The sequence below is a fragment of the Ixodes scapularis genome, unplaced genomic scaffold (genome assembly GCF_016920785.2).
Source record: "Ixodes scapularis isolate PalLabHiFi unplaced genomic scaffold, ASM1692078v2 ptg001152l_1__unscaffolded, whole genome shotgun sequence".
In the NCBI taxonomy this organism is placed as follows: Eukaryota; Metazoa; Arthropoda; class Arachnida; order Ixodida; family Ixodidae; genus Ixodes; species Ixodes scapularis.
Genome location: NW_024610105.1, coordinates 1,310,866 through 1,336,049, shown reverse-complemented (window position 1 = coordinate 1,336,049; position 25,184 = coordinate 1,310,866). Strand labels below are relative to the sequence as shown.

Genomic DNA, 25,184 nt, shown 5'->3' with positions numbered 1-25,184 from the left:
ATAGTGTACCTTTTTTCTGTCGTTGAGTTGCCCTGGACGTTCAACATGACAAATTCACTGAGCTGGCCTGGACACTAACTCGTCTCACATAAGGGCTTATATACAAAGTGTTTAATTTTACTTCGAACAGATTTATAAAAAAAAAGTAGTGAAACGTACTCAAATCGGTTTGTCTAGGTGAGTCATACGGCCTATGGTATACAATATAAGTGCTGATCATTACAAATTGAATAATTAACTAACATTTGTTAAATGGCGTAATTATTAAAACTAAACCCATGGTTCCAATCAGAAATTTCCTGGGACTCACCAATACCAGTAAACCAAATTTACTAATGGGTCGCTGCAGAGAAAATGCGCGGATGTGTACCTAAGTAATTACCTATCGTGCAACCTGTAAAAGTCTGGTGGTGCAAACTACACGCATAATATACTATCATCCGCGTTTCTGCACCGCCAGCCTTGCGTACGTTGTATGAGTTGTAAGCTTAACGCACCTCCGCGCATCTTTCTTAAATTTGATGATTTAGTGATTTGCGATGATGCTCACCAAGGTTCTAATTAAACCCATGAGGTCAATTTCGCAAATTAAAATTGTGAATTAACAAAAATTATTAATTATCACATTTAATGTGACACTTAGCAACCCCCTCCCCCATAAAATGAATGAGCCCCTGGCCGTATAACTCACGTGCAGAGACAGAAATAGTGAACTTTTCAAGATATAATTTAAGGTAATATGTCGGATTAAAACTATATTTCTGTATAGAAAGATTGCTTCCAATATTCCATGCAGCGCAGATACTGAATGCACACCCATACGTCAAAAAGTTCGTACCATTGACGTAGATGTTCCTGCTGACAGCGCATTTTTTCACATCCAGGAAAGAGATGTAATAAGAAAGCGTGATATTTCCTGAAAAATACGGGTTGAGAAGAGCTTATTTGATATTCACCACATACAATTTTGTTTTTAGATCAACGTATTTCTTTTAAGAAAGCCGTGAAAGCTACACTTATGCGGTTTGTGCGTATGAGTTATACTGCCAAAGGTACATAGTATAGGGGCTAATCCTAACGATCGGTCGGCTAATTAACAAGAAATGTGAATAAACTTTTTGATGAGTAAAAATGGACATAAGGTTTCAATTAGAAATTCGCTGAGCGTCATCGAAAAACAGAAAATCAGTTTTCAGAAAAAAACTTTGAGCGCATGAGAAGCACAGTAGCACACTAAAGTTACCGCTCGTGGAGCAGGCACAAGGCTTATTCGTCTCTTATCATAGCCCAACTTTGTAGCTGCCTCACGAGTGGTAGACGTAGTTCACTACTGAGCTCCCCGTGCGCTCAAACTATATCTAAAATGCATTGATTTATTGGTTTTGGATGACGCTCAGCAAGTTTCTAACTGGAACCATATGTCTATTATTACTAATCAAAATGTTAATTAAAATACTTAATTACCCGACCGATCGTTATGATTTGTCCCATATACTATGTCCCCTTGGCCGGATAGTTCGCATACACAAACCGCATACATGTAGATTTTACGGCTTTTTTTCTAATCGCACTATCTGTATAGATTAAACAAAAAGCAGCATACATATTAGGCGGGCCGAAAGCAACACACTCACCCTGAAACAAAATGCACCAAGTATGGTGGATTTTCTAGTAAATACAAGCATTATTCAGGCACGCGCGAAGAAAATCACTTATTTTAATGTATGCTAGATGTTCAGCTAACTCTAGTATGGTGTGGCAAATGAAAAGCAGACAGGAACCAGATTAAGACCGATTCCCGGTAATGCTATTGTAGGTTAAATAGTTGGCAGGCACTGTGTCTTTGACTGTACAACTTCCTATCCTCCTATCAAAGCAAGCAATTTCGGATGCTCCTTGCGCGGTGTATGCAGTACTCATGCAGCCGCAATGACTGTCTCGCATTTACTTCAAATGTTACGTAGTTTCTGCACATTAAATACTAACAGACGCGCTAATACCAACGAAGGACTAATGGCCGAGACCCCATTCAAAAGAGTGTCACCCAAAAGTGTGGTACTTCGACTGAAAGGTGACAAAACACTTTTCATTTTTGTGCGCCTTGAGTAACATGTACAAGCGGACGCCTTTTGGTTGACCTGCTCTTCGTACGGGTACATTGCGCTACACTCTTAATGCAAAAAAACGACTTTTTTTTAAATTTTATGCGTTGGTTGAGACCAGACTCTACCGCTTAGGTGAGTGCGCCCAACGAAAATATTCCACCCTGTAAAACTCTCGACGACAACGTTCCCATTCCAAAAAGAAGAAAATTTCAGAAAAAAAAAAACGACGATCGCTTAGTGGACGTAGCAGTTTGGCGCTGTGTTCACCGAATTCAATGTTTAACTTTAAAAGTCCGAAGGCAGCCGACCTTACGGTTCAAGGGAGCTGATCAAGATGTGCCAAAAGTGTATAATCACGGCTTTTACTGTTTTCGTAGGGTTGCTATAATGAGATTAACCAATCACAGGGGCACAAATAGCACAACGATGTCCTTTTGGCGCTTCTACCTTGGCTTCATCGGATCTAAGCGTCGGCTGTCGTTGGAGTTGAGAGGGAAGCCGAAGCGCTTATGAATTTGAGTAGAAACACTTAAATCGTCTTTATGTGGCCTCCAAGATCACGAATATTGATTTTTTTTTTCAGTTTTGTGCACGGAGGTTGCAGGAATTCATTTTCAAAGAAGCGCTGAAGTCACGCTCCTTTTTAAGAGCGGGACGTCCTATTCCGAGCTTTTGCAATCTCCGCTCTCGCGCATATTCAGCGCCTATAAAATGTATGCACGAACACTTTTGCTATATTCTTAAAAGGACCGAAGAAGATGCGACGACTGGTGCGAGTGCGGGGAATATGCCTGGCAAGCTTGCAATTTTACGCGCCGCCCACACGAGTGACACGCGCTTGGCGGCCGAAAGATTTGGGTATGACGTAGCGACGGAGGTTTCTCGTGCTTTCTCGCGATTAGTTTGTATCTTCGCGGAAAACGAGCATGATATCCGGATTCTCGGGATAAAAATACTCTAGAACTCACCTCTAGCTCTTTTTTTTTTTTTTTTTCAAGGACTTTTAAGTTTCTATTTAAAGTGAAACCGAGTATACACAATTGCAAGCACGGCGCACCGCCTGGTGCCCCATGAGTGCAAGCACGCGAAGCTTGCTCCTAAGCATAGCTTTGGCAAGCTTGAAATTTCGCCGGCTTGTCCGCACGCGGAGACACATGGAGGCGGCCAATGACCTTGCTTGCAATCGTCTATAGTATAGGAATACACAGGAACACCATATTTGTTATGTGCTTCAAGTTTTCAACTTTAAGTCGCGTAGACACTAGCACTATCTGAACCTTGCGGGCACATTAGAATAACTATAATCTACTTGGTTTTATTCAAGAGCAACCTAGAGGTTCATAATCGGCAAAAATATACTCACGGCCTTCGGGATGAATGTTTATCTGATTTTTGGCTGTATATCCTTCAGTGGACTCTAGCGTTGTCCGTGCCTTACTGCAAAAAAGCCAGGTATTATAAATTATGAATGTAATAATGAGATGATATTCGTCCGTAGAGTGAAAAAGGAAAGTTGTAGTTTTTACAAACGTCAGCGTTTATCAAACAAAGATAACGCCTTTCGCTTTTAAAATTTGCCTATGTCAAGGGGCGTATTCATGATATCGGCGTAATTAAAGTTATATGCTTTTTACTTTTCATTCATTATTTTTACTTTATTCAGCGGCTAAAATAAACATTTTCATATTTATTCGTAATAATGCCTTGGTGGGAATTGTTTATTTAACATTCCTGGCAAAATTTGTAGTTGCGTTAATTGTGTCAGCGTGGAAGTAAAAACGGCAGCAATACTGACGTCAGCTGAATTTCAGTATTGGTTCATGATCACAAAATACAACTTTGATTAACCAGTAAGTTGCTTCATATCAAGTGAAATATTAGTTGAAAAGGGTATTCCTTAATCGGTTACAAGCTTCTGATTTTGTTTGTTTAGAGACAGAATAGCAAAAAAAAAAAAAAAAAGGCTGTTGCACCCGAACGCTTTTCCTACCCAAGCAAAGAGCGTCATCGCCATTGCGCTAGCGCTCAATAATCGCCTTTTGGGTTTTGGGTGCGCATACTATTTTTCAAAAATACCGTGATAGCTAAACACACAAAAATAACTTGCATTGCTCTCGCGAGTCAGCAAAATGTTGGAAAGACAGGGTTTCATTGGCGTACGTCAATCCCTACTGTAAATAGTGGGAATTGGAATGGATTTTGTTCAGAAGATGGTAGCAACCCTCACTTTTAAGTGCGGACTACCCTTAGTATGCTGGAGTGAAGCTTGATAAGAAAGATAGGCGCACGTTTTAAAAGGGGACAAAACATCGACGACACCCTTTTTTTCTTCTTCTTCCGGTCGCAGGCGAAGAGACACATTTACATACCCAGGTAGCACGCCAGAGGAATGCCCAACTTGGGCAAAGGTCTGGCAAACATAAGGGCCCAACTTTGGCGCAGTTAGGTTTTTGCACCATGGCATTCATCAGTGCCAAAGTACGGTGCCTAACTATAGCCTTAGTTGGGCGATCCTATGGCATGCCAAAGTTTGGCTCTTCTCAGGTACGCCAGAGGAGTGCCAAAGTTGGAGCCGAACTTGAGCCATAACTGCCATAGTAAATCCTAATCTGGGAATTCGGGGCGTGCCGAGGTTTGGCATTTCTCTGGTCTGCCAGAGGAGCGCCAAAGTTGGTGCCATACTTCAGCCATAACTGCCAGAGCAACGCCTAATTTCGGTATTTGGGACGTGCCAAGGTTTGGCGTTTCTCTGGTCCGCCAGAGGAGCGCCAAAGTTGGTGCCATACTTCAGCCATAACTGCCAGAGCAACGCCTAATTTCGGTATTTGGGACGTGCCAAAGTTTGGCTTTTCTCGGGTCCGCCACAGGATTGCCGAAGTAGTGCAATACTAGAGCTATAACTGCCAGAGCGATGCCCAATTTGGGTATTTTGGACATGCCAAAGTGTGGCGTTGCTCTGGTCCGCCAGAGGAGCGCTAAAGTTGGTGCCAGATTTGAGCCATAACTGCCATAGTAAAACCTAAACTGGGAATTCGGGGCATGCCAAGGTTTGGCGTTTCTCTGGTCCGCCAGAGGAGCGCCAAAGTTGGTGCCATACTTCAGCCATAACTGCCAGAGCAACGCCTAATTTCGGTATTTGGGACGTGCCAAGGTTTGGCGTTTCTCTGGTCCGCCAGAGGAGCGCCAAAGTTGGTGCCATACTTCAGCCATAGCTGCCAAAGCAACGCCTCATTTCGGTATTTGGGACGTGCTAAGGTTTGGCGTTTCTCTGGTCCGCCAGAGGAGCGCCAAAGTTGATGCAATAATTCAGCCATAACTGCCAGAGCAACGCCTAATTTGGGTATTTCGGACACGCCAAAATTTGGCGTTTCTCTGATATGCCACAGGAGTGCCGAAGTGTGCCATACTTGAGCCATAACTACCAAAGCAACGCCTAATTTCGGTATTTCAGCCTCGCCGAGTTTGGCTTTTCTCTGTTCCGCCACAGTTGTGCCAAAGTAAGTGCCAGACTTGAGCCATAACTGCCGCAGTAAATCTTAATTTGTCGATTCGGGGCATGCCGAAGTTTGGCTCTTTCCTGGCTACCCACTGAAGTGCCAAGTAAGTGCTAAAAGTGGCAAAGAAAGTCGAGAGGCCAGCCCAAGTTTCGAATATCTCTGGTGTGTCACAGAAGTGCTCTTTTACGCGTCCCAGAAGAGAAATAAAATAAATAAGCGTTGGAAGCACGATAGTAAGATGTCATCACGTCCGTTCCCAAGCAGCACGGCAATACTTTGCAGTATCGTGCCAGTGCCGGCCGAAAGTCGGTTCCAATATCGCTCAACTGTCCAGTTTTGCACCACCGTTTGATACCCGGCAGGTATTGCCGTACAGCTGTTTCGCCCCGGCCTAGCGTTCACGTAATATTGTGCGAAAACTCTACGATGCGTCTGCTTCGTATTGGCGGAACGTCGTGCAAGTATGTGTACGTTGCATGTCATTTGTTGCATATCCAATCACTTATACGGACAAACAAATTTTTTCGATCGCTCCCAGAAGTTTATTAAACAACTATCATTACACACAGTGTATTCTCAACATATTTACAAGGTCACACTTCTCTGTAAAACGAAAAGCAAATTATAAAACACAATTAACACTGTCCTCATGCCAAGCAAAACTCATCACACGTAAAACCGCCGAGAATGAAAGGAAAGCATGACGACTATCAGAATCATGCTTGCAGTGCACTTACTAATAAAAGAGCGATATCATGTAATCCTTGATAGATGCATAATCCAACTCAGGCACCCCACAAACACATTCGAGGAAGAAGGTTGCGCACATTCAACTGACGTCTCGTCGTCGGCGAAGAGCAGTTTTTGTCGAAGCGTGTCCAACAAACACATCACAAGTATTCCACGAACTCCGGTGCAAAAAATGACTGTTACCGAAAAATTGGCATGGACGTATTCCGACCGTTTACGACGAAAAAACACGGCCGCGTCTGCAACGCACGAAAGCAACAGAACACTGAAGAGCCCAGTTCGAAAACCGGACCTACGTGGCCTGCTTATTTCTATAACTAGGCAAACGGCGAAAACGACAGCCCCAGAGATCCCATCAGCGTGACAGAGAAAGTCACGTGACAAATTTTCGTCCAAACGTTTTTGTCCTACGCGTCCTATGTAGAGAGGTCACGCTGAGTCACGCGTTTCGCTTCATCCTTTTGATTTGCTTAAAGCGGCTGTCGAGCTCGCTGACAGCCACACGAAGACGCAAAACCAGGTGGGGAGGATTTGCAAAAGGCGAGGTCGAAGGGGCATCAACAACGCATAAAAGGAAAGGCCGCTTCTGCCGGTGACCTTGTCGCCTTGCCTAGCCTGTCAGCGTTCGGCTTCAAGTCCGAACTCGTCGACCCGCATGGACGTCAGGACACCAATTTGACATTGACAAGGCATCGACCTTGGAGGGGGATAAAAGGTGGGAACCGAGGAAGCTGCTGGAATCTTGGTTCATCCAGAACGACAAACGCGGAAGTGATTCATCGCTGGTAAACAAGAACCGTGGCCCCCTGCCGGACGTCTACACAAACTTTATGCCTAAATAACCGAACTTTCTTGTGCGACTCTCACTCGCTCTGTGCTCTACTGAAGATGCCTCCCGCATTGGAGGCGAAACGTTTAATTAAATTGTTATTTTTGTTATGTCAAGCCGTTTTTGTTATTACATAAATTAGGAGCGCAACCGGGACATTTTCTCCCGTGAATGACGATCGGGTGCTTGGACTCCGAAGCAGCTCTTTCGGCGTCCATTTGATGTTCTCGGAGTCGGTCGTTGAGGCATCGCCCCGTTTGCCCGATGTACCTGGTCCCGCAGGACAGGGGGATCGCGTACACTTCCTTCGCTTCCTCTCCTTCCGCCAAGATTTCTCTTTCCGGTACTCCCACGGAGCGGGCGGGTTTCGAGGTTGAAGCCGAAAATAAAGTTCGCTCTTTCCACTTTTTTTGCGTTTCCTCCTCTCCTGCCCTCCTTTCCTCCCTTCACCGCCCTCCCCCGAGGGGCCAACACGGAGAATGGATTAGGAGACGCCTCCGTTAATCCGGCATAACCCGCCGTAGAGGGGGCGTGCTGCTTGACTAAAGATTATCTCGCTGCACAAAAAAATAAATAAATAAATAAATAAAAAAAAAAAAAAACGTCGCGGGCAGCGATTTAATGCGCTTTGCCGGATGCGTAACGCTTCGCCCGCCTTGAACAAGCTGGTATGCATTGGACTAACATTTTTCGAAGCGCGGCAGGTTTAGTGTAGGTCCTATCATATGGTCCTGCAAGACTTCCCTGTCCGCCACAAGCTAGCCAATAATTCAAGGACATAACGACGGCAGCGTATTCAAACAGTGTAAAATAAAATGTATATAATATTTATAAGAACACCATCGTCTTCACTGCTTGGCTTTCAAATTTTTAGCGCCGCAAATAATCGTAATCAAAATATTTTTTTTATAATTGAAGACCCCTCGCCGTGCATCGAACCCAAAATTACGCTTACGTGAAACATGATTCGGCGCAGGAGCAACTCGAGTCACCGTAATTTTTTTTTTTTTTTTTAACGTGGCTTTTGCTTTTTAATCTAACTGAGGTACCACTGGCAGAACACGAATCGCATACTTGGAAGGATCTGAAAACTCATATAGCTGGTTGAGTGAATGCAATACTATCGCATTCGTTGAAGCTCGATTTGTTGATTCGAACTTCAACAAATCACACGCATTCATTCTCCCTACTTCTGTTTACCCAGTCATAGTCGTTCCCTCACGATGCAATACGAGTACAAGTAACGGCAGTTTATGCAATGTTGACGATACACAGCCGTGATTGCGCGGTGTTTAGAAGCGCTATAGAACGAGCACAAGCGTCGAATTTCGGTACTCTGATTGATTTCTGTCTTCCCGCCGTGACACCACACGAGAAAAGCGATTTCGTTCTGTCTGTGAAACTAGGAACAAAGAAATCAAGATATAATCCCGTAATAAAACAACGCGAAATGGATCTCTGCAGCCAATACCCAACCGTTCGCGAGGTGACTGGGCAAAAGCATATATTACCTCCGTGCCTTTACCCTCTGCGCACCGCCAGAGAGAGTCATACAAACTCCTTTGCGCTATTATTAACACGATTGCGTTTGCAAGCCGGTAGTTTGACTCGGCTGCGATTCGTCCCTTTGACTTTCATAGCTCGCTATGAAACCAGAAAGGTAGATACTTTTCTCCATTGGGTTGGTTTGCCCGGGGCCTCCAGTTATTTACGGCCAAAATCACACTAGAGGCGCTTCAGCAATGTTCACTCTGGTCGACACACGTGCTCCTTAAAAATGCCTGTCGTCAACTCTTTCCCAAAAGATACTTGAAGAGCCAATCTTAGAGACCGACGGATAACGAGGCCTTAGACCTCAAAGAAATTATAACAGAAATTTGGCGTCGTCATTCCCAAACTGGTTGCCGGACGAAATCCAGGGTTGGTAATAGTAACATAAGATACGTACGGCAGAATTCCCTGCCATAAATAAAATGATCTGGCTAACGCCAATGTAACGCGAAATAGGTGCAAAGAGTTTTGCGATAGGAAGCGTAAACCGCAAAAAAGGAAAAAAAAAGAAAGAAAGAAAGAAAGACTGAAGAAAAGGATAAATTAGAAAAAAAAATCTCTGGTGACTTGGCCAAAAAAAATTCTGTTCATGTGATTTTTCTCGCCACGTGACCAAACAAAAAAAAAAAACGAAAAAAAAATAACACGAGAAAAAAAACCATCCCCTGCCCGGTTTCGAAGCTAGGCCCTCTTGATCGTGAAACTAGCGCGCTATCCGTTGCGCCAACATAACTTTTTTTTTCTTTCTTTATTGCAAGTTGCGCCAACATAACTCTGCCTGTAATGCTCATGCATTCCCATATCATAGGCGAAAGCTTAGGTGCCTTCGCAGTTTTTCATGCATGTGTTATTTTAATTTGTGGCAAGAGTTCACGTCCAGAATGCTTTTAGAGTTTTCGACCAAAACGAGTTTTCTTCTTCCGAGTCACCTTCTAGAACCAGTAGACCGCACTGGGTCGTCCGGCTAATCAAGCAGCTATTTTCAAATTCTCTGGCGTGCCCGTCCTCGGATCCGAGGTCGCCGTTTGACAAGCTTAACTTTCTTCCACCTTTTAGCCGGAACCCCACGGCAGCTTTGTTCCGTCCCCACTCCCTCTCGAGAGGATGGCTCGCCCCGAGGCTAATCCCATTCTCTAAACCTCTTTTCATCCAACGCTTGACCTTTCCCTCCCCGTCCCTTGGCTTCGGGAGAGAAGGTTCTTCTTTGCAGAACGTCCCGTTTGTACAGCGGCCTTTAAAGGGACACTCAAGCGGTTTTTGGAGAAGCTACTTTTTGGTGCGATGGTGTTAAGGAAGTGTCAGTGAATGAGTATCTTCAGTTTTAGAAGGCAGAAACGCCTATTAATCACGCAGGAATAAAATACGTGCGGACTCTTTTCTGTACTTGCGAGGACCAATGAAATTATCGTATGTTTGAAAATTTTGGCGGTCTTTTTAAAGTTTCGCTAAAAAAACAATTTTCAGTTCATTTAAATATGTTGTGCATGATAATTTCACAAGACGTAAAATATTTCTAGTTTAGAATACGCGATAGCGCAATTATCGTTTCACAAACAAGGGACTACGTTTTCTATTTGCCTTCCTCCGCGGGGGGTGAATTTCCCGTTGCCCAGGGATGCGCGGAAGCGCACGTATCTCCGCGCGTAGCAGGCCGGTCGTGCCGGTCGCGGGCCAGCCGGCTCCTTCTATCCACAAACGTGGCGTCGGTGGTGATCGTCGGAATGGACGGCCTGGTGAAAGCTCATCGTTCCGCGTAAAAGCGCTATCCTTGACTGTGAATTTTCGTCGTGTTTCGCTATGATAACCCAGCACGTACTAGAAGGGAACATCCACCTACTCGTGCGGCGATGTCGTGGCGGCACTCTCAAGATAGCAGAAACGCCCGTGCCGTCGTGTTTGTTTACTTCGACTACAGTGGTGCTTTCTAAGCATTTGTGTCCTCAAACATCGCCCGGATTTCTGATTTGGCGCATTTCATGCGTGTGCTCAAGTTAAAGGTATTACTGGCGCGTACCGTATAAAGGATACGAATTTTCACGCGTTTTCATCACCGGAGAAAAGTGATTAGGGTTAGCAATCCTGAACGCTCGCAACGTCTATCTGATCACGAAATCATATTTCTACGTTGCTATATCCCTGCTAAGATTACATTGTCTTTTATAATCGTAGAAAAGGCGTGTGGCGATGTTTGTACTATTGCAATGTCGTGTATTAGAGTCGTGATCGTCCAGGACGGCGCTGCACTTTTTATTTTATTTTTTTCATTCGCTGTACCCTGCAAGCCTATCAAGAAAAAATAATAAAGCTTTAGACTAGAAAACTGTCCGTCTATATTCTGTTACGGCATTGAGTAGCAGTGCGTCCCCTTTTTTAGAGGGGCCGCTGACACAGCTGACGGCGGCGTACAGAAGCGGTCGCCGTGCTGACGACCCGCTGCGCTTGTTGTAGTGGTTACAGGTGTGGGTACGCGCGGCGCAGTGCGGCCGTTCCGGTCGCTCCGGTTGCAACGGACGCAGTCGTAGGTACGCGCTCGTTGCACATGTCTGAACCAGCCTTCCCCCCGTTCTCCCGAGGCGAAAGTCAACGTGGCGACATCGTTTGACATCACGCACCAGAGGTAACGCTGCGATGTCAAACGTTGGTTTGGTTACGACTTGCCCCAACCGCAAATCGAAGAACGCCCGAAAAGGTCTGCGTTTCGTCGTCCTCGGAACCCGAACATGACTCCGAAGCGCTGCTATCGTCCACATCGCACGTCGGAGTGGCGTCATAGGAAATCATCCCCAGGTCGGCTGTCCGAAGAAGAACTTCAACCTCTAACGGCGTCAGGTCCTCGAGCGTAGAGAACTCCGCCATGATCGAAACTCGAAGCTCGAATGACAAAGAGGTTCCGCCGATGCGGCTACCTCGGGATCACTGCGCGACGGAACGTCGTCCAACGCCATTGGCCCGAGATCCTTTTGATAAGCGTGCGACGACCAATGAGAGTGGTTTCGTTTTCGGATGGATCCGAGGTTTGGCGGCCTTCAATTACATTTTTATTAAAGAAATATTCACCGTATGACTATACTTTTTGGTTTTTAGGGATACTTAAGGCGTCTAAATTCAGCTGTCGTTATCAAAACACGAACTCAAAAACCACTTGACTGCCCCTTTAAAGTTCAAAGATTGTCCTGTCTTTATCGTCCCTTTTGTGTCTCCACTTTTTAATGTTTAAAAAGTATCAACACGCTAAAATAGTACAATTTCCGGGATTTCATTTTCATCCCCCAAGTGTGATGCGGGAACCGCGCCATAGAGCCACGGTCGTTTCCGTACTTTGTTATCGCTAGGATTTGACAGTGCTCAATCACGATGCAAGACACGCACAGAGCCACGCTCGCTTTTGCAATGCGCCGCCTAAAGGGGTGTCCAAACAGGACACAACTCCGACAAATCGTGAAAATTGAAGCGGGCTTGAAGCGGGCGCGTCCGCTTCAATTTTCACGATTTGTAGGAGTCGTGCGTTTTGTAGTGTCCTGTTTGGACACCCCTTAATAATGATATATCTTGTTGAGACGTGCACACATCCGTCTTGCGCAGTGTTAGCTCAACGGCAGCGCTTTCTGTAAAGGCGGATTCACACCGGGGATAGCAGTCGCGCGATCCAACTAAATCGCATCGCAAAAGAAAAAAAAAAGTAATTAGTTGGTCAATTTGGCGTGCGCGATGAGCGAGTCCAATGCCTTCGTTGGCGAGTCGCGTCTCAAAAACTCTCGCTCCGAACGCCGTTGGTTGGCTCGGCCTCTCCGCGACTAGAGTGCATCGCAAAACGTCGGGTCAGCAAGCGACTGCTCAAAACCCGTCACTTTTTGCCCGCGATGGTCGCTTTTGCGATGAAAGTTATGGCGCGACTAGATCGCGTCGCCGGTGTGAACGCGCCATAATGTCGAACCAGTCTCACGGCGCGTCCCGATATTGGCTTGTGTACCTACGCGCGAGTAAAACATCTGGCACAATTTGCGTTTGCAAAGCCTGCTCCAGCCGCGTCAAAACATTCAGCCAACCTTTGGACTGCAGAAATCAAGAGACAATCAAAATAAGATAAAGTTGCCAGCCGAATAAAACTTGATTTCTATTTAATTAAGATGAAGACCACCCGCGTACATCAAATACCTCATCAGCCGAACTCCAAGGCAGTAAGCCTAGTTCTGGCACTTGTTTGGCACCTTTGGCCCGTCGCTGCCAGATCACAGCCAAACTATCGGGAAGCGAAGCCTAACTTGGGCACTCGCTTGGCGACTTCGGCCCAAAGATGCCAGATCTCAACCGAACTACGAGGTAGTAAGCCTAACTCTGGCACATTTGTGGCGATTTTGGCCCGAATGTGCTAGGTGACAGCCGAACTGTCAAAAAGTGAAGCCTAACTTTGGCATTAGCTTGACGATTTTGGCCCGAAAATGCCAAAGCTCTGCCGAACTACAAGGTAGTAAGCCTAACTCTGGCACATCTGTGGCGATTTTGGCCCGAATGTGCCTGGTGACAGCCGAACTGTCAAAAAGTGAAGCCTAACTTTGGCATTAGTTCGGCGATTTTGGCCCAAAAATGCCAAAGCTCTGCCGAACTACAAGGTAGTAAGCCTAACTCTGGCACATCTGTGGCGATTTTGGCCCGAATGTGCCAGGTGATAGCCGAACTATCAAAAAGTGAAGCCTAACTTTGGCATTAGTTTGGCGATTTTGGCCCAAAAATGCCAAAGATCTGCCGAACTAACGGGCAGTAAGCCTAAATCTGTCATTTGTTAGGCGATTTAGGCCCGAAGATGCCAGATAATAACCGAACTACCCGGCAGCGAAGCCTAAGTTTGGCACTTGTTTGGCGAATTAGGGCCAAGATACCCAGACTGTTGCCAAGGGAGGTCAGGTTTGGCACTACTTTGGCTTCTTCGGGCTTTTTAATGCCCTAAACTGCCAGACGCAAGCCAAGTTTTGGCCCAGAACTCGGTGCTGCCTGGGTAGAAATGAGGTCCGATGACGTAAGCAATAAGGCTGGGTATACGTTGTTCGCTCCCTACGAACTGCTCATTTAAGGCTTATAAGCCACAGCGCGAGTTGAGGCAAAGAAAAAGTTGCTGTGGTTTAGATGTCTCGAAATATTAAACGAGGAACCGTAACTCGTAAATCAGACAGAAAGTAAATAAAGCACGTTACCTTTTACTTTTCTCTGCAGCAAACTAAGTTTATTTCCTAGTGTCAAAACAAACTGACTACCTGCAAGGAGCGCGTCATGCACAGTGTGCTACCTATTGGCAAGGTAGAGAGATCAACGCAACACAGGTGTGACTTACGCCGACTGGTTTTCTCCGTACTGAGCCAAGGTTTGATATTGTCCATCCTTTTCCGACTTCAAATGACTATGCCTTAAACACTTGGATGTTCCAAATGCCGGGTCCTTCTCATAGTTTCTGTACAGCATGTACCAGGTCTGGGCGAGCGGGAACCCCTGCACGCGTAGGTGGCCGTTTGAACAACGAACCTGTGGTTTACTGGTCGGAAGAAATAACTTCCCTGGTCTACGCTGGTTAGGACACAATAGAACACTGCTTTGTTCGGCTAAAACTCAGAAAAGAAGCGGTACATGACAAGATCGGAAAAGCTTACGCCGAATACACGTGATTATGCAGGCTCTTTTATTCTCAATCCGAGCAGATTTAGTACTATTATATATACTTCTGTCTACTACTACTACAAAAAAGAACAATTCCTGAAAGGTGCATTATTGCGGTTTATGCACGAGAGTTACACCACCATGGGGACATAATATAGAGGGCCAATCCTCACTACAAGTCGAATACCTATATAAAATGTCTTAATTAAATTCTGAATTGGGGGAAATGAACATACGGATTTCATTAAAAACCTGCTAAGCGTCCTTTAAAATCCTTAAATCAAACTTTAGAACGGCATAAAGTACGTGGGAAGCGCGTGGGTGCACCAAAGTCACCTTTCGCGCAACAGGCGCCAATCTAGCGCAGGGAAAACGCGGATGTTCAGATTATTCTCTGCGTTTTACCGTGGCTAGCATTGCACCTGTTTGGTCCCCCCCCCCCCCCCCCCCGATTTCTACGTGCCTCAAATCGTTATAGCATTGAATAATTTGGTGGTTTTAGAAGGCGCTCCGCAAGTTTCTAATTGTAACCATATGTTTAGTTTCGCTCATTTAGAAGTTAATTGAGATCGTTCATTTAATTATTCCCCTTTCTCCTGAGAATTAGACTTCTATATTATGTGCCTTTGGCAACATGACTTATCTACAGAAACAGCATTAGTGTACCTTTCACAGATGTTCTGTAATACAAATTGAATTTAATTTTAATAGGAAACGAAGTTTTAATAAATATCGATAATAAGATCGAATTGAAATCAAGCACCCTCCATATTTATTAAAAAGATATACTTTTAGTTGTCGACTTCTAAATCATCCCACAACACCCGAAACTGCTAAAACATTTTTGTTTTAATAAGGATGACTTAATTCAATTTAAAACGTCAATTTAGCAGTACGCTTTGTGCAACAGGTTACTATGTGCTCATGGGCAAAGTAAGTTTCATTACAACTATTTTTATGAATATTCACTTCAGTTGATTTCCTATTAACCCGCTCGAAACTGTATGTACGTACACATACCTTAGATGCGTCTTGGTAAATTTGGAGCTTAGGATTAAGCTCCGGGTAATGCGGTGTTGCGCTACATCTCAGAAGAATCTGGAAAGCGGCAACCATAAGGACAGGCGACATCATAAAACCCGTTAAAGCAGTACGGACTGTATGACGCTAAGGGGCAGCGATGGTGCACTTTTTATAGCTGATGTCTAAAGGGAACTTGCAATTTAATTCTTTTTGATGCGCACCTGGAGTTTCTCGTCCTGCTTTCACGGTCGCAATGAAAACAACTCGATATATTAAAATGACAGCAACCAGGCATATCATTAATTTTGATAACATTACTCTGAAAGCTGTTCCCCTATGTCTGTATGAACGATATCGCTATAAACAAAACAAAAAAAAAAGAAAAAAAAAAACACGTCGCCTGTAGAACGACCCGCATGGAAGCCATAAACTTGGGCCTCACGCACCTCGAGGATTACAACTCTGATGTTTGTCTCCTTCTTCGTCAGCAAATGACTTAATATTTGATGGACAAGCTTTTTCCTTAAATGAATTGGTAAGTGAAGAAAACGTTGCCAGGACCATCGTAGTTAGTTACCTGTTGACAAACCCATGGAGTTGGGTTACAAAGTCGATGTGGTGGTCAGCCAATGCTCCTGGCTTGGCGGCATTTCTTGGTATTCTCTAAGTTCCAGTCTCTAATTCCCCATAACAAATGTTCCCCGCTGATGATGATACCGCTCTAGTTGCAATTTATGTACAAGTTCTACTTCTTCGTCAAAAGATTATTGAGCGTCGCGCGCTCAATGATGCCGAATCACTTCTCCGAACACTACTCACCGCAAAGAAAACAGGTAGATTCCGTGGTAGTGTGAACCAAAGGGCCGATTAAGGAAAATAATGCAAGATGACTATAATTGGGTCATTATCACTATTCAGTAATACATTCATAATTTTTTATATTAACACGCTAACCCCAATTTCAACACTCTGTAAGTCTGTGCGCGCATTGTCTGTTTCATTATGGGGAAAAATAGACCTCACGGCACCTAATGTCACGTGACCTTTATAACAAATGGGGAAATTGGCGTCGCGTGACTTATACGTCATTCAAGTTTGCTCGCTAAATTTAGCGGAAAATCCACGTCCTGTGACCTAATCTCTAATTGAGCTTTCCCCCTAAGTTTAGCGGGGAAATCGACGTCATATGGTCTATACATTTCGGTTTTGCCGCTAAATATAGCGGGAAACTGACATCACATGACCTATACACATATGCAGTTTCACTGCTAAACTTGGCGGTAGAAATCGAGGTTCCGTGACCTGATATCATGTAACTTATACAAAAATTCAGTTTCCCCGCTAAATTTAACGAAGAAATATACGTCGCGTGACATTCAACTGCCTCGCTCTATGCCCTCTCTCCCCCCCTTCCCCTGCTTTCTCTCCCCATCGGCCCCTCCTTCCTAGGGTGTCCTCCTAATATGTCTGCTTTCCCCTCGATCTCCATCTATCTCTCATTCCTCTCTCTCCCCTCTCCCTCCCTCCCATTTTCTTCCTACCTTTGTTTTTCTCTCTCCCTCTCTCTTTCTCCTTCCTCGTCTCTCTCTTTTGCCCAACTCTCCCCCATTCTCTTAAGGTGCCCCCTTTCCTAATCTCCCTGCACCTCTCACCCTTTCCCCTCCCTCCCCATCCTAAAGTGCCCCCTTTCCCCTCCCTCTCCACTTGCCTCCCTTCTTGCTCCCCTTCCTGTTCACGTGACAAACGAACTCAGTTTCCCCAAAATTGATAAAAATAGAGGTTCTTTGCTCCCGGAATGACTGCTCACAATATTTTTAGAAAACAATTGAGTGATCTCTTCTAAATAACTGCATTTCATGCAGTATAGGACTTTGAACATTAAGGTCGCGTCCAATTTTAATTTTAAATGTATGGATTAAAAAAAAAAAAACCGATGCGAATTCTTCAAAATTATTAAATCCGCCCATATTGCAATGACATAAAAAATGCGCTGCACTTTACAGTGTAAAAAAAATTAAATTGGACGTGTTTTTAGGTTTCGGCTTCTTAACAGAGCTTATCTCCGCTCCAGCAACTCCGTTCTCCATGGCCAAAACGCGTAAGTTAAGTGCGCTGCCAGGCCTCCCACTTAGAAGAGTCTGGATAAGAAAGTTTCCGGACTTCTACATCCTTTGGGACGTGGGTGCCAACAACGTTAGTAGACCATTTCTCACTTGTTGAACTCCGGCGTGGCGTGTGTACCCTTTCTGCGGCTCGCCGCGAGGGACGCGCGCGACGGGGTTTGTCCGGTTTGCTCCCGGCTTCCCGATCCTGCAGCCCGACTGGCCGCCCGCTCTTTGCACATTTCGGTCAGATGTGACCAAGTTTGTCCCCATTCTCATCGATAACTTCAGGAATGTGCTGATGTGCCATGCCAGTGGTGTTATAAAAATTCCGTTTCGCTTTGTGCCAGGGTGCAAAAGCGGTTACGATTCCGCGGGATCTGCATCTGCGGTCGAAAAGAGGCACTTCTTTAGACTGTGGGAGCGAGGGCCGGCCACCACCACCAGAGGCCGCTACGACCACCCAGAGAACATCTGGGCCGCGCAAACGTCCGGCCGCGCAAGTGGATAAAAGAGGGGGACACGCCCACAGTAGGGGGAGACGGTCCGGCGACACAGGGACGTGTAGGTCGAATGCCCGGCATTATTATACTTTATTACTAACAACCCTTTGATGTTACTTTAATAAATGTAGTTTCTCGTTTTGGAAACCCCGGCTCCGTGTTGTTCCTCCCGGATGGGCATGCAGCAAGGCAACCCCACCACATGGCGCCCAACGTGCTTTTGCTGCCCTTCTGTCGGAACGACACGGGGCTGGGTTTCTTCTCTCGGTAAGTTTTTTCAATCGCGGTGTTTCTTTTCCAAGTAGTGCTGGTATTCGCGACAGCGCGAGTGCTCGCTGAATTGGAGCCTCAAAGCATTGCTTAGTCACGCGGGGGCGTGTTTATCGCTCTGGGGGCGTGTTTATTTTTCTCGAGTGGAGTATATTGCCTGTTGCCGCACACGTTTTCTTGTCTGCTTGGCGTTTCTGTTTTTTCCCGCCATGTCTCCCACACTACGGTCCGAGACGAAGGATGGCGAAAAGCCTGGAGCAAGCGTGGACCCCGCGGATGCGCAGGCCGAATTGCTACTGAAGGTGGCAGCCATGTGTGATGCGGTTACACAGCGTCCCGCCGTGCAGCAGTCACGTGAGCCGGAGCTGCGTCCCCAGCTGACGGTGCCGGTGTACACTGGCTACAACGACGTCAAGTCAGTCGCCGACTTTCTGGGTGAGCTCGACGTCTACAAAGCCGCCTCAGGCGCCTCGGAATCCCTCGTGATAAGCAGAATACTCCCACTCGCTCTAAAGTCTAGCGCCGCGTGCTGGTTAAGGCTGCAACCTACGTTCACCAGCCTAGCGGAGTTCGAGCCGCAATTCCGAGCAGAGTTCCTGCCACCTGGTTACGAGTTACAAATCTTGAAAGAACTCGAGTCCCGAACGCAACATCCGAACGAAAGCCTGGTTCAGTATGTTCGCGCGTTGCAGGAACTCACACGAAGGGCACAACCTAATGCCTTCGAGTCGGAGATTATAGCTCGGGTCCTCAGACAATGTCACCCAAAGTACCACGTGTACCTACACGGCCGCACCTTTGAGACCATTGAAGAGCTAGCCCGGCATGCCCGCAGCACAGAGGAGATCTTCCTCGCTCAGAAGAGCTATCTCCCACCGCCTTTGGCCGCAAACTCTCTCGAACCCGCATGTGCTTGGCAGGGCCCCGAGGCAATCCCGGCGCTAAGACCTCCACGGGACTGGCACAGAGTGCCCAATCAAAGCAGCCGGAGGCGCTCTAGTTTTGGTTCAATGCGGGGCCACTGGAGGACGTCCGAAGAGCGCCCTGGTGCCGGCGACTCAAGCAGGTATTCGGACCAATGCCAGAACTGTGGACAGCGCGGCCACTTCCAAAGAGAGTGCCCAAATACAAACCCGAGGCAGAACGAAACAAATGGCGGAAGGGCTGGAAGTGAGCGGAGGGATTGTGGAAATCCGGTTAACCCTCGCGCGCCTATGGGCCGTGAAAATCCGGAAGGTCACGTGGCATCCCGATCGGGAAACTATTACGGCCGGCGGCAATGAGCCCCACTGCAGAGCCGCCGATGGCCGCTATCACAGCCGGGATCACGCACGCAGCGTCACTTGTTCCATCGGTATGTCGAATTCAGCCTAACAGCGAAATGATCGAGCCACGCATGACGATCACTTTGCTCGGTTTTCCTTTTGCCGCGCTTTTGGATACCGGGGCTGCTATCTCGCTTATAGGGGACGCTGCCTATGAACTATGCAAAAATAAAAAAATAACCTTTCGTTTGGCAGACACACGTCTGCAGTTAGCCTCCGGGTCAACAATATCGGCAGACGGAGCCGCAAGGCTTAAAATTTCATTCAATGAGAAGAAACGGCGTCAGCGCTTTCTGTATCTTCCGGGGCTCGCCGTACCCGTGATCTTGGGTCGAGATTTTATCGCAGGCGTAAGCATGACGCTTGACTTCTCTGGTGGCGGCTATCGTCTGGGAAACCACGCGGACCTGACTCCGTTCACCAGACGAGAGAACTGCATCGCTGGCCCAACCCTCCCAGCCCACTTCACAACGCCTGCAGCTGCCCTACCATCCAAAATCTCGGATACCCTTCAGAAGTGTCCGGGCACTGACCTCCAGAAGAGACAGCTGGAGGACGTCCTGCGGCCGTTCTCTCCGATGTTCACGGAGCGACCAGGAAAGACAGACATCCTGCTGCATCGGATTGAAACCGGTAACGCACCGCCTCGGAGGTGCAATCCACGCCCCATCAGCGTGCACAAAAGAGAACTCCTGGACGTGGCCCTTCAGGAGATGCTGGACACCGGCGCAGTACGTGAGTCAAAGAGCCCTTGGGCATTTCCTGTCGTTCTCGCTCCGAAAAAAGATGGAACTGCCAGACTCTGCGTAGATTACAGACGGCTGAACGAAGTGTCTGTACGGGACAGCTACCCTTTTCCCAGCATTTCCTCTATAATGTACGCGCTCGGCAACGCGACGGTGTTCACCACATTGCATGGATTGCAGCCGCGGATTCCTTCAGATCGAGGTGCATCCGTTAGACGTGCAGAAAACCGCTTTCATTTGCCACAGAGGGCTGTACGAGTTCACCCGCTTGTCTTTTGGCTTGTCCAACTCGCCAGCGAGCTTTCAACGTCTGATGGACGTTGTGCTCGGAAACGCAAAGTACGAATTCGCGATGGCATACATGGATGACGTTGTTGTTTTCTCGCGTACATTCGAAGAGCATCTTGAACACTTGACTATCGTGCTTGAGCGGATGCGGAACGCGGGCCTAACAATCAATCCGAGGAAAGTTCAACTGGCCGAGCCCAAAATTAACCTCCTCGGATTTGTTGTCGATAGCGGCACGCTCCGTCCCAACGAAGAAAAACTGCGCGCACTAACTGAGTACCCGCGCCCCCATGACGGGAAAAGTTTACAGCGATATCTCGGAATGATCGCATTCTATAGGGATTTCATTCCTTACTGCTCCGAGATTTCTCAGCCGCTTAATCACCTCCTTCGAAAAGGCGTCAAATGGTGTTGGAGCGAACAACAACAAAGCGCATTCGCAGCGTTATCAACGGCAGTGACAGAGAACGCGTGTCTGCATCTTCCCGACCTAAACCAACCATTCGTTTTACAGACAGATGCAAGCGATTGTGGCGTCGGAGCTGTTTTACTGCAGGAACATGATGGTATACTTCGCCCGGTTGCTTTCGCAAGTCAGACCCTCAATTCCGCACAGCGTAACTACAGTGTTGCAGAAAGGGAATGCTTAGCCATAGTGTATGCGTTAAAGCGATTTGACATGTATTTGGATGGCGCAACATTCCAAATTCAATGTGATCATTTAGCGTTGTCATGGCTGAAAAGACTTCAGAACCCCGCTGGTCGCCTCGCTCGTTGGGCACTTACGCTGCAACAATACGATTACACTATTGTATACAGGCCGGATGCTACAAACCAAATTGCTGATGCACTTTCCCGCGCCCCCCTTCCTGAGAACCACGTGCAGGAATCCCCAGGGCTGGTCGCAGTCGTTAATACAACACAGGGACCACCTGACTCACGGTGGGGTACATTGGTCTCAAGAGAGGATCTTCTCAAGGCCCAGCACGACGATGGGTTGTGCCAACAAGTGACTGCCTGGCTGGCAGCGTCCGGTCCAGTCGACCGCCCAAGTGACACGGAGTTCGACTCCTACTTGATGAGCGACGACGGCCTCCTGCTGCGCTACATCCCCCAGGCCGACGACGATCCGGATGGTTCAGCATTCCGGACCGTGATACCCCGCAAGCTACGTAAGCTTTTCATCCGATACATGCACAGCTCTGCCCTAGCCGGACACAGCAGTGGGAGCAAGACTTACGACAAGTTGTCCCAGATTGCGACGTGGCCCGGCATGCGGCAAGATGTACTGAGGTATGCGCGTAGTTGCCCGTCATGCCAGAAAGCGAAGCCAGGTGGTGGTCAACCCCCGGGTCTCATGCAACCGATCGCAAGCCAGAGCCCTTGGCAGATCTGTTGCTGTGACGTCATGGGTACATTTCCACGTAGCCCACGCGGAAACCAGTACTTGTTCGTAGTAACAGACCATTTCACCAAATGAGTGGAGCTGTTCCCTTTACGAAAGTTGGATTCGCAGAAAATATGGGACTGCCTACTTCAAGTTTTCGCGCGTTTTGGCTTTCCGGCAAGCCTAATTTCGGGTAATGCGTCGTATTTTACGAGCAAAGTGTTCGTCGAGGCATGCGCGGTTCTGGGAATTGAACATAAACGAACTTCGCCGTATCATCCCCAGGCAAATATAACCGAAAGAGAGAATCGAAACCTTAAGATGATGCTTGTTGCTCATACGGAGCGCCACAAAGACTGGGATGCAAAGCTCCCAGAAATGGCCTTCGCCACTCGCACCACGGTTAACCGGTCAACCGGGCTCACCCCTGCCCAGCTCAATTTTGGCAGAGAGCTTGCTTTCCCTCTCACTAACACTCTCCGTTCGACAGAGCCCAGGGCACAGGAGCGCAACTACACAAAGTTCGCAGACGACCTGCGAAAGCGTTTCACCATCAACCTCAAAGAAGCCCGGGAGAACCTTGACGTTGCCAGACTGCAGCAATCCGACCAGTACAACCAGGGACGCCGAGACCTGCAGTTCGAGGTGGGAGACTTGGTGCTCAGGCGCACTCACCCCCTGAGTGACGCGGCGAAAGGCTTCACGGCCTCACTGGCCAACAGGTGGGATGGTCCATTTCGTGTAGGCAAAAAGCTTTCCCCGCTTACATACACACTAATTCACCATTTCAGTGGTGAGTCCACAGGACCAACTCATGTCACCGACCTTAAACAATTCCACATCCCGGAAGATGGTTTTTCGCAGGATCAGACCGATGCCGATGACGGCCCGTTCCCGGACCCCCCCTCGCCGCCACACAGGCGGTACAACCTGCGACGTCGGTGACGGCTGAGAGAAGTTGTAAAGCGGTGGACAAGATTATCCTTTTTCTTTTCCCTTCTTTCTTTCGGGTTTCGAGCGTTGTACCTCGATCGTATATCATCCCACGGGTCTGACCGACTTTCTGAGGGGGGAGATGGTAAATATTGCGCGATTGTGTGCCCACCCCAGACCCTTTATCCTTTTTTTTATGCAACATAGAGCCAGGGGTTACTCATGAGATTAACCCATGGCAATTGCTTGTTCTGATTCACGAAGATGGATCACGGGCAACACCACCACCGATCCCGGGCATCTGAACGCCAGGGTCCCAGACCACGTGGCGGCCCCAGTCACCGGGGGCGGCAGCCGGCGAGGCCAACCCCACGGAACCGCGGCCAGTGGGCAGGACGGACCAGGGACACCAGAGGCGGCCTCTGCCGGCGATGCCGGGAACGGCCGCAAAGGACGGCCGCTACCTGGACGGTCCTCGTCCAGGACATCTTCCGAGGCTGGGCTTCGGAGTTGAGCTGGGAGAACCAGCCTAGGCCAGAGCGCACCGGCCCCTCCCAGGCAGTACCGGAACCGTTCCGGGGCCAGACACTGGAAGAGCGCCACCCCACAGAGCCGGCCGCGCACTACACGTCGGAGGAGATGCGCCTCCTCTGCCCGCTCTGTGGGGTTCCGGAGATATGCCGGGCGGCCCACCTCCGAGGTGCCCTGCATAGGGAGCGGGCTGACGCAGAGCGGATCGCCCGAATCAACCGTCTCGGCGACCGCGACTTCGAGCGCGCCATTGCGCTTGTACAGCGCCGCCGGCCAGACCTTCTGCGCCGACCCCCTCCCAGCGACGACCACGACGACACTGTCATTGATATGCCAGACGTTTAGGGGGGGGGGGAAGTGTGGGAGCGAGGGCCGGCCACCACCACCAGAGGCCGCTACGACCACCCAGAGAACATCTGGGCCGCGCAAACGTCCGGTCGCGCAAGTGGATAAAAGAGGGGGACACGCCCACAGTACGGGGAGACGGTCCGGCGACACACGGACGTGTAGGTCGAATGCCCGGCATTATTATACTTTATTACTAACAACCCTTTGATGTTACTTTAATAAATGTAGTTTCTCGTTTTGGAAACCCCGCTCCGTGTTGTTCCTCCCGGATGGGCATGCAGCAAGGCAACCCCACCACAAGACCACCGAACGACCCTGAAGGCCTTCGGAGGTAACAGCCTGCTATTTCAAGAGAAGACAAGGAGCTTTCAAGCTCTCCTTTGGTTTGTGATCTGCATTTCCACGAGGACGACATCACGAAGAGCTTCGTGCACTGCATTCGTGGTGACGTGGTCGTAATTCCACGCGACAAGTGGGCCCGGAAGACGACGTCGTGCCTCGTTTGTTTCCAAACTGCCCGAAGTACTTCTCAAAACCGACACGGGAAAGGAAACCACCTACTGAGCGACCGCCCACGCAAGCAAAGCGCCGGAAGGGACAAGGCAAAGGTAACCAAGCAGGCACAACCCCCTACCTCGACGATTTTGACGAAAGAGTCTATTCCGCGGACGGCAGTGTGTTACCCGACGGTGCCCTACCGCCATGCGGTGAGCTTTTCTCGTGGCTTAAGCGGACCAGCAGAAACAATGTTTGTATACGGAAGTATTGATGCCAGAATCGTACTGTACAGACTCGATATGAGAAATTCTGTTCTTCGAGTCCAGGAGGCTGTGACAGTCTCAAGCAGCCTTAGTTTGTCTGTCAGTTCTAGGAGTCGGGTTGTGCCGTCAAGCGTGTACGCAAGGCACTTTGCTGTGGAGTTAAAGTCAATTGATGACTTGAACTGTTTTCCCGTGTACATAGAAAAGCTGAAACTTTGCAAGGGTTGTCCCGCGGAGCACCGAGCGGCCGAGCACCAAGCGGCCGGGCACCGAGCGGCCGAGCACCGAGCGGCCGAGCACCGAGCGGCCGAGCACCGAGCGGCCGAGCACCGAGCGGCCGAGCACCGAGCGGCCGAGCACCGAGCGGCCGAGCACCGAGCGGCCGAGCACCGAGCGGCCGAGCACCGAGCGGCCGAGCACCGAGCGGCCGAGCACCGAGCGGCCGAGCACCGAGCGGCCGAGCACCGAGCGGGCGAGCACCGAGCGGCCGAGCACCGAGCGGCCGAGCACCGAGCGGCCGAGCACCGAGCGGCCGAGCACCGAGCGGCCGAGCACCGAGCGGCCGAGCACCGAGCGGCCGAGCACCGAG

General features: G+C 48.4%; 1 protein-coding gene across 1 annotated transcript; it reads right to left on the bottom strand.

Moving 5' to 3' along the window:
- Positions 1-838: 838 nt before the first annotated feature.
- LOC121834403 lies at positions 839-15,509 on the bottom strand (the record flags this gene model as incomplete). The annotated part of the gene is made up of 4 exons (XM_042288094.1): positions 15,399-15,509; positions 14,059-14,213; positions 3,469-3,542; positions 839-916 (listed from the first exon to the last, which is right to left on the bottom strand). Coding segments are annotated over exons 1-4 (418 nt in total), but the record flags the coding sequence as incomplete, so codon positions are not given.
- Between the last annotated feature and the right edge of the window lie 9,675 nt (positions 15,510-25,184).